The sequence below is a fragment of the Polyodon spathula genome, chromosome 5 (genome assembly GCF_017654505.1).
Source record: "Polyodon spathula isolate WHYD16114869_AA chromosome 5, ASM1765450v1, whole genome shotgun sequence".
Taxonomy (NCBI): Eukaryota; Metazoa; Chordata; class Actinopteri; order Acipenseriformes; family Polyodontidae; genus Polyodon; species Polyodon spathula.
This window is the reverse complement of record NC_054538.1, coordinates 77,562,878-77,573,177: the sequence shown is the minus strand read 5'-3', so window position 1 is coordinate 77,573,177 and position 10,300 is coordinate 77,562,878. Positions and strand designations below refer to the sequence as shown.

Genomic DNA, 10,300 nt, shown 5'->3' with positions numbered 1-10,300 from the left:
CTTGCAATGCCTTAGCACAGCACTGCACATCTTGCAATGCCTTAGCACAGCACTGCACATCTTGCAATGCCTTAGCACAGCACTGCACATCTTGCAATGCCTTAGCACAGCACTGCACATCTTGCAATGCCTTAGCACAGCACTGCACATCTTGCAATGCCTTAGCACAGCACTGCACATCTTGCAATGGCTTAGCATAACACTGCACATCTTGCAATGGCTTAGCACAGCACTGCACATCTTGCAATGGCTTAGCATAGCACTGCACATCTTGCAATGCCTTAGCACAGCACTGCACATCTTGCAATGGCTTAGCATAACACTGCACATCTTGCAATGGCTTAGCACAGCACTGCACATCTTGCAATGGCTTAGCACAGCACTGCACATCTTGCAATGGCTTAGCATAACACTGCACATCTTGCAATGCCTTACCACAGCACTGAACATCTTGCAATGGCTTAGCATAGCACTGCACACATCTTGCAATGGCTTAGCATAACACTGCACATCTTGCAATGGCTTAGCATAACACTGCACATCTTGCAATGGCTTAGCACAACACTGCACATCTTGCAATGCCTTAGCACAGCACTGAACATCTTGCAATGGCTTAGCACAGCACCGCACATCTTGCAATGCCTTAGCACAGCACTGAACATCTTGCAATGGCTTAGCATAACACTGCACATCTTGCAATGGCTTAGCATAACACTGCACATCTTGCAATGCCTTAGCACAGCACTGAACATCTTGCAATGGCTTAGCACAGCACTGCACATCTTGCAATGCCTTAGAACAGCACTGCACATCTTGCAATGCCTTAGCACAGCACTGCACATCTTGCAATGGCTTAGCACAGCACCGCACATCTTGTTATAAATTGCTTTTAAAAAATAGAAGAAAAGAAATGAATGTCTGATCACCTTTTCTTAAAATATCATATTATTATGAAGTGAGAATCGCTTAGTAATCATAACACTAAGGGGTCAAATAGTTGACTGGTCGCGCTGTGCCGTTTGTCAGTCATTTCCACACGTATCACTTACATACATGGTGTGAGTGTGTCTGGAAACATTTCCATCAGAAAGCAAACCTCTATCATACGATTTAATCATCACGTTGTTACGCGGAATCTAAACAGTGAAAAAAAAAAAAAACAGAAGAAAACCCCAGATTTACTAATTATTTCATTATTTCAACCCAAAGCCTCCATGGTCTTGCTAAACCATGACATGAAGTAAATTCGTGTTTGTGTTTCTATGCATCTTTAATGATTTCCGACTTTACACGCACAGTTCAAGTTATCTTTACACTCACAACGACCAACAGACCATACCGGGATCTACTGAAAACATTACATATAGGCAAGTTCACTATCCTGTATGCAAGTCGTTTAAAGTCATTCACAACAAGTGTTGTTCTTAATCTTAAATTAGTGTTTGTTAAATGACTATTACCTGCTAATATGTCACCTTCAGTCACTGCGTGTATAATTGTATACCATGGTTTTTAGATGAGGGTATCTATTTTATAATGGATAATCATTTGTTTTTGTTTGTTTGTTTCAAACATTTGGCTTCCGGAACTTACGCAAACTGTTTTTGAATGTCTTAGAATTCAGTGAAAAGATCGTGGCCGAATGTAATGTGGAACATTAACTGAACTGTTTTTTGTTTGTTTTTATCCAAAAAAAAACAAAAAAACCAAGAAATGCATATATAGCGTAGCATTTCTGTGGCCCATGTTTCAATGCCGATTTGTCGTCATGTTTATTGACTGGAGTAAATGATGTGACTGCCAGGAGAAACGTATAGACGCTGTTCTGTTCTCTTTCCCTATACCCCTCGCGTGTGTTTCATTGCGTCTCATATATCCTACACGCATGGGTTCCTGAGGAATTCTCATAGTGTATGTGTAATACAATACCTCCAAATACGGGCTTTGCATATTTCCCTGCAACAATGCAACTGAAACACACCAATCGATTAACGCATACAATTGCTGTCGTATATTTCTGTATATGTAAGCCCATATGACTCGACAGACACACGGATCTACCTACAGAGCATTCGAATGAGTTAACATCCAACTAACCCACACACGAGACTAAATCCGTTTCCATTGGTTCATAACAAAATGTAGTTCTATTAAAAATAAACTAAGGCATTCACCTGGACGGTTAACAAGACGAACTGCCAAAAACTAAAATAAAAAGTCAGTTTGAAAGTACCTGTCCCACGGCGATGAATGCGCGGAAGACCTGCGCAAACCCAGCAACAAGGAATATGTCTCTCTATCGTGGTGAAGTCAATTTTACTTTTATTGCAAAAGGGTATATAAATATGAAAGCATGGTGATGTCGAGCCTTTATTTGTTATGTTTACATGCGGAAGGTCTCCAAAAACAAAACAAAAATACAATAAAACAACAATTTAAAAAAAATGTAATTGAAGACGATGTAGTTTTTTTTGTTTTTGTTTTGTTTTTTTTTTTTTTTATTTGTTTTTATCATAGATATTTTCAGTATGACTACATTTAACATAAGAAACTTGACACGACCTTTTGGAAATCTGCAGTATGTAAACATAATATACCATATTCCAAAGGTAAGATACCCAATAGGGAAGCACGTTTATATTTAATGTAAGCTGTTGGGGGTCTACAGTCTCTAAATCTATCTGACAGCTTTTTAAAGGAGAAAATATTTCTATTTATGGAACCAAATAGTTTATTAAATATGCTGGGCACTACTCTGCTAAATAGTACAGATACCAAGAAACAACATATCGGGGCTTTTAAATAGACCTCCCGAGTTACTTATTTTAAAGTTATTTTACATGAATATGTGTTTTATAGTGAAAACAAAACTAGTGTTAACTTGGTGGTAAACGCTGTGAGAAGAACGCTGTTATTTGCTTTACATGTTTTCTCCTTTAAGACTATCGGTAGAATAGAGTCTGTGATTTTGCGCTCCGAGATAGGTCCCAAAGCGTGTTACTGGGCAAATCAGACGGTTTGTGCTTATCTTCAGATAAAGGACAACCCAGCGTGTGTTACACTCAGCACTAGCTGCGTTGCCCGTACACAGATACGCACAGATTGCCATTTTAGTTGATCGTAACACGCTGCAGCAGAGTAGAAACTGCTACTTCTGCTTCTCCTTGTATTGCTGAGGATTGCAACTTTACAGCATGGCTCGAATTTTAAAGGAGGTGAGGGGGTGGGAGGGGAAGGGGAGGGGGTTCCATCTAAATCGATCAACTGAAATCCGGCAAGATTAAAAAACAAATTATGAAGACTTTGTCCACATCATTCCTTGCTGTTTGCCTTTACATTCTAATACAGTACCTTGAAAACAGCTATCCACCAGGCCTTCCCATTGCTGATAAACTACCCGCTAATGATTTATTTTTTGTACATCACTTATGTCAGAAGAAAATAAAAATCTGTGGGTTTTTTTTGTTTGTTTTTAAGAGCCAAGGTCGACCAAGTTGGACGACATGGGGTTCAGGATGACATCGTGTAAATGGTGATGATGCATAGCGTCTGCGCTGGAAACAGGGATCGCGCTTGGACCCTGCGGCGGCGCCAGCCCGTGCAGAGGCTGGAGTCCAGAATTCGATGTTAGCAGTAAAGCAGGGCTCGATGATGTGTGATCCGGGGTCACCGATGGAGTTTTTTCGTCGTCAGAGCTCCCCAAAATTGATTTATTTCCATTCATGGAAGAAGTCAATGGATGGTGGCTGCTGGAGTTTGAATTCTCGTTGTTTTCTCTGGGAGAAGAGAAACAGGAACACAAACAAGGAGTCAATCAGAACCCCATCGATACACTTAGATATATATGCAAGCAGTGCTTTATTCAGTAGACACTTCATTTTCACGGGTTCGTTGTTATGTTTCTTTCATAATTAGTAGTGTAGTCCTAAATTTGAAGGGAACAGGAGCGCCCCTAAAATATTGATTTACCAAACAATAATTATTATACGAATTCACATGTTATTTGTCTACTGAACTTCTAGTAACATATTACAATAGGTAATACATTTATCTGATTTGACAACTATTTCCAGTGTCTTTCTCCATCTTGTCAGGGTGCTTTACTTTGAGAATCTGTGTGTCTGTGGCACTGTTCATAATATCATGTGCTTGTAATACAATCTTTATACTTTATTTGCGGTAATGAAATAAATAGTACATAAGATAAATAAATATATCATGGGGAGATGATTAAAAACAACCTTATGGACCTGGTCTCAGTATCGTTTTTTTGTTGATCAATTGTATGCAGCAAATTATTTAAAATACACAGACCAGCGCCGTTTAAAATGAGAAGAGGTCAACACAAAAACTACCAACGTTTTCTCTCTGGAGTTTTCTTTTTCTTCTTTTGTTCATTTTTGTTTAAAGTAAAATATTTATAATGTCTTTGCGGTGATACGATCTCACTTAGAAAGATATACTGCATGCCGTTTTTCTACTAGTCTACAGCAAAAGTAATACAGCGCACCAAGGAACAACTGCAGTGTATTACAAAAATAAATTACTTTTAAAAACGCCAAAGACCTTTAATATAAAAACTAAACGAAATGAAATATGTGTAGGCCTATATTTGTAAATGTATTTATTCATGTGCAATCAGTACATCTTTAGATGTCAATGCTCACGCTAGATTCATTATATATTGCAGACTGTAATTTTGTATTTATGACATATTTGATTAATTTAGGCTCCTAGTGTAATGTTTTTAAGAGCGCTTTAATAGGTAGATTTGAATGATTACTGCTTCGAAAACGTCATATTTTAAAATATCATTATATTTGCCAATAGGTGTGCAATCCAGGCCTCGCTTTTTTCAGAATGCACGACCAAAAAAGTAGAGTTATGACCCGTAAACACAGCGGTTTCTGATCGTATCTGGCCTCTTTGAATACAGTAATTAAAGTATTATTTCTGTTGAATTTTAATAGCTTTACGGATGTCATAAATGAACCCTCTATAATGTTAAAACTCTGTATATGACGGAGTAAATTTCTGGTCTTTTTTATATTTGTTTAGATGAAGAACGGGCAAGGTTGTAAAAAAAAAAAGTATTATTTTTTTTTTTTATTTTTTTTTTTATATTATTATTATTAAGCTTCTTCATTGACTATATATATATATAATATATAGCTGATATATATAATATATATATATATTATATATCCAATATCATATGTTATTTCATTGTGGTTTTTAAACAGAACAGTTCAATGTAACCTATATGCTACAATGCATTTCGGGTATCTAGGTAAGAATATTAAATGAGCTCCTTGGGCTATTTTCGAAACGCGACACCTATGGTTTTTGCGAAAGCACAGTAAAATACTGCAGTACTATGCACTCCTATTCACAATTATAATTTACAAAAGCCAGCGTTTGGATTTTTAAACCGTCCATGTAACGTACGAGTGATTTATACATAATTACTGTACTGTATATGAAGATAACTATTTTCAGCGATTATAGCGTCTGCGCGTTTTATGGATCCAGTCTGAAGATTAATTAATGCATTTATTTTTTGGAATAGAAACATTTAAAGCAGTGTGTTTAAAACAGCATGCCTTTCCTCTACACTGGCATCTCCCTTGCAGATTTTGCATAGTTTACTTTCCCGCAAGCACTGAGTTAACATGATTTGATAAACATGGAAGACAGACAACTGGATTGCGCAAAACAGTGCAGAGATGTAAAGCCCCTTATAGTCTTAAATCACTGTTTGTTTGTGATGTTGAGACAATTAACACTTGGTTTGCTGAATTATAAAATTTTGTGGACAGTGCTTAAGTCAATGAAAATCCGTATTGCTATTCAATATATTACAAAAACAAAATAAAATAAATACAAACCAGAGCTAAATGTGTAATAAAAACGAATTCTAGGATGGTGTGAAGGGGTATAGGACGGGCTGAACTATATAACTGTGTGGCGACTTAGATAAGCGCACAGATGCTGTTCTTTAAACACGTCTATAGGATATCAGTACTCAAAAGGCGACAATCTGACAATTCACAAGTATTAATCATTAATGTATTAACGTCCCAAATTTACTATCAACTTAAAAAAAAAAAAGATATCAAGAATCCTGACAATGTTTACTTACTCGTACCTTTCTTTGGCTTCTGCCGCTCGGTCCCTCTGTCTTCTATTTTTGAACCAGTTGCTGACTTGGGTTGTGGTGAGGCCGGTGGCCTCGGCTAGCTCTCTTTTCTCCCGCGGGGACGGGTATGGGTTGTGGGTGTACCACTCCCTCAGAACGCCCCGGCTCTTCTCTTTGAAGCAGTAGCTGGTCTCCTCGCCGTCCCAGATTGACCGGGGCAATGGGAACTTTCTGCGGACCCGGTACTTCCCCACTGCCCCTAGAGGGCGGCCCCGGAGCTTCTCGGCCTCGACGTAGTGCGCTTTGAGCCAGAGCTGCTGCAGTTTGGGGTGGTTGTGTGGCGAGAACTGGTGGCTCTCCAGAATCTTGTACAGCTCTCTGAAATTGCCCCTGTGGAACGCCACGACGGCCTTGGCTTTGAGGACGCTTTCGTTCTTGTGAAGGTGTTCGCAGGCAGGTAGGGACCACAGAAAGCGGCCAAGGCGTTCTATGTTGCCCCCCTGTTGGAGCACTTCGCAAACGCACGCAACTTGCTCTTGAGTAAAACCAAAAGTTGGAAGCATTGACATGATCGCCTCTTCTGTTTTGTACTTCTTTTAAAACTAAGACATCCACAACCCTGGTGATCGCCAAACAAAAAGAATCAACGCTGTAATTCCCCTTTGCACGGCGACAGTAAACTTGTGTTTAAAATACCACAGTGAGAGATATTTTTCAGATAAGAGGTCGACAACTGTGGTTTAAGTCCTGTTCAAAACAACTTTGTATGTCAATCCCCTTCTAGTTATTACAGCACTAACTTTTACAACTCCAGTGCCGTTCTCCTCCTTTTCTATTCCGATTCAAAATAACATACTCCTAAGACTAGACTCTCTCGCTCGTTTTAATAATATTATTCTAACTGGCAAGGAAAGCGATTATGTAGGCTGTGATTGGCTGGTTATCTGACCCGGGGATGGTGAGGATAAGACAATAGTTTTAGTCAAATTATTTGCCATGGTTACGCTGTCATTCAAGTAACCCGATACGCTTTGAGGTTGCTCCCTGGCTGGTTTGACAGATTGCTCCCCTGCACTAAGAGCCCGCCCCCAGCTTGACATACGGCTTTGAGAAATTTCTGCTTTGATTGACTCTCGGAAGAGCCAAAGAGCAGAGATGCGCTGCGCAGTCTTCTTTGCACTCAATACAGGGTGGCGCCAGTGCACAGATTAGCTCAGTATGTACATCCATACACGTGCCACACTTTTGACCAAAGCTAGAGTTACCAGTCGTGTAAAAGCACCGTCACTCTTTAACGGAACATGCTTACACGTTTTCAGAGATATGCGCGTAAAGTCTGTATACAGTTTAGCTTTGGGACTCCATTGCACCCCAGACTCTACATTAAACATAAGTACAGCGTAATTATAAGGCAAGTAAAGTGTAGCCTATATTTGTATCTTCAAAGCCACAGGGAGAACATTTTTTTCTGCCATATCTTTCATTAAACAAACAAAAACATATTCACATCAGACAGTTCTACGTTCCAATGGCGCTTTTAAAACGTTTCTCTTTGATATGTTTGTTATTGAACTCTCTCTGCATTTATAACCTATACGGTATTTGCATTAACGTAAATTAAACCGGATATGCCATAAAACAAGAATTTTTTTTTTTTTGTTATTTTTTTTAGCAAGCAACGTTTTAACACGATTGAAAAATTTTTTTAATAAAATTTGCATATAGTCAACTGGAAACGTATATATATATATATATATATATATATATATATATATATATATATATATATATATATATATATATAGAATTGTTACTTAATAAAATATTTATGAACAAAATTATATCTACTTTAAATTTTTCGAAAAAATAATATTTATTTGTATCTAAAGTTATTGTTAGGAAAAAACTCCTTATTAATTTACACCGTGAGTTATCGTGTGTTTGAAAAAAATATGTTTTTCTTATTTAATTGCATAAATGTTTTCTACAATTCCGGTTTAGGATACAAATGGCAATATTGCATAAACAAAAGCTTTTGGGTTGGTATCCCGCTTCTAGAAATAGTCCTGATGTTTTATACAGTAGAAAATAACCCTTCTGGTTTGCGATCCGAGCGGCAAACTCACGCATTTGCTGGAGCCAACAGCTCTTTGTGACAGCTGCCTTTCTCTTGACAAAGGGATGGGAGATCAGTGCTCAGATATCCAGAGGAAAGAGAAAAAGTTCACGTCTGGGAAGTGACAAGGAGCACCTTTCAGTCGCATATTTTCAAAAGGAAAAATAACGACTGCTTTATCCTAAAAGAAACAAGCCAGGAATATGCGTCCTTTAACGATTCAGCATTGTGAAATCCATATTTAATCTTGCGGCTCGTAAGGATTTAGAGTTTTTCATTTTTGTATCAACCTTCCAAATTCTATTCTCCCCATATTTTATTAATCGATTCACGTTGGTAAAATGGACCGAAGCTGCTGTTTTAATTGTACATAGAGGCAGTGTATTAATCTATGGAGCCATAAAAAATCGTGCCCGAAAAAAGGCTTGACAATTAAAAAAAAAAAACACCTATGTAAATAGTGTCTTTAATTAGATTACATGCAATCGCGTAATACAATAATAATTGGGTATAAAAAAAAACGAAAGTTTGTTAACTTGTTAGCAAATTGTGAATTATAATATAAAAAAATTCTGCATACAGTTAGTCTCATTCTTTTTTTATGAATCTTACTTGCAGCCGATTATATACTTTCATCTTCCCCTAGCGCTTTTAATAATACTGCACTAGACCACAAGAAAAATGAACAAAGATATTGTTATGAAATTACACAAAATACATCGCTGATGTTTCTTTACAAGAAGGAGGAGAAGATGGCACGAGATAAAAGAGATTTTTTTTTTTTTTTTTGTGGTAAATTATATTTCAGGATACCTGGCTTGCTTTTATCTCTCGGGTCTTATGGCTGCATTAATCAAGACGGGCTCTTGATCAGAGAGCAGCTGCCGGTTCTACCTTTGCCGGAGGGAGATGTACCTGCTGCATGCTGGACAGGTATCAATACGCGTTACGCACAACCCCGCACGTGAGTACAACAGCCACTTCAAAGAAACACAGCCCGGATTCCGCCTCCAATTAAGTAGATGTATGTGTGTATGTATGTATGTATGTATGTATGTATGTATGAAGCTAATAACCTGTTGTAAATTACTGCTATGTAAACATAATTTAGAAAATATTCGCTTGCATTTTAAATTTAGGAGCTCAGCTTTTCTGACCTGGATTGGACTGGATTAACCATAATCAATTAAACTTGGAACATAATATATTGTGTGCGGTGCTTTTTGCTTCAGGTCGATAAACACCAAAAGAAACAAAACTCAGCAATACCCCCCCCCCCCCCCCCCCCCCTGTCGCTAGCTACAGAGTTGCTTCTGCACAATTCTCTGAGCTTACAGATTGCGAGTTTTTATTTTGTATTTTAAATTTCACGTCGCGTGGATAGTTATGATTTCCCACTAGAGTGCAAACAACGCAACCTCCCCAGGGCCCAGCCTTGAGGTGGGGGGACTGGGGACGGCAGCCTTGAGTCCAAATTTGGAAATCACAGCTGACAGATTTCTATCTGGAGGCGGGACGCAGAGCCAGTGCTCTTGCAACAGATCACTGTTACAGTCATTTGATTGCTCTGCGGGTAGATACTTAAGGCGTAATTTCATGAGACCGAACTGAACTAGACAATTTGATTTGGCGAAACCGTCCCACCTTCCTGCCCTGTAAACACGATCTGCTTGTTCGGCCGAACAGCGCGGTCTGCTCCAGGAGCAGTTCCACACGGCGAAACATGGCGGAGACCCGGGGTATAACTATGGACAAAAGTTTTGCATCACGTGGGTGGGGGGATTGAAACGTAATTTAAATGTTTCATCGTGTAATCAAAGAAACTAACGAACCACCTGGCAAAAGTCTAACTAAAGCCATAATAGTTGTGTAGTGTATTTCATATTAGATTTTGAAATGTCAGATTTTTTAATTGCTGTCAATTTTTTTTTTTTTTTTTTTTTTTTTTTTTTTTTGTATATTGAAAACTACAAAGCGGTATCTAATTTAGCGTAACATATTCAGCAGGTTTCATTGGACTCTGAAACAAAATTATTTAATACAGA

The 10,300-nt window shown here is 38.2% G+C and overlaps 1 protein-coding gene across 2 annotated transcripts; it reads right to left on the bottom strand.

Moving 5' to 3' along the window:
• Window positions 1–2,476: 2,476 nt before the first annotated feature.
• LOC121316346 (homeobox protein SIX2-like) lies at window positions 2,477–7,063 on the bottom strand. 2 transcript variants are annotated; one of them, XM_041251410.1, is made up of 2 exons: window positions 6,143–7,063; window positions 2,477–3,776 (listed from the first exon to the last, which is right to left on the bottom strand). In XM_041251410.1, the coding sequence occupies exons 1-2, from the start codon at window positions 6,706–6,708 to the stop codon at window positions 3,473–3,475; spliced, it is 870 nt and encodes a 289-aa protein (XP_041107344.1). In that variant the 5' UTR covers window positions 6,709–7,063; the 3' UTR covers window positions 2,477–3,472. The 2 variants fall into 2 exon arrangements, with proteins under 2 accessions (XP_041107344.1, XP_041107345.1); XM_041251411.1 differs by having other exon boundaries at window positions 6,149–7,063.
• Window positions 7,064–10,300: the final 3,237 nt, after the last annotated feature.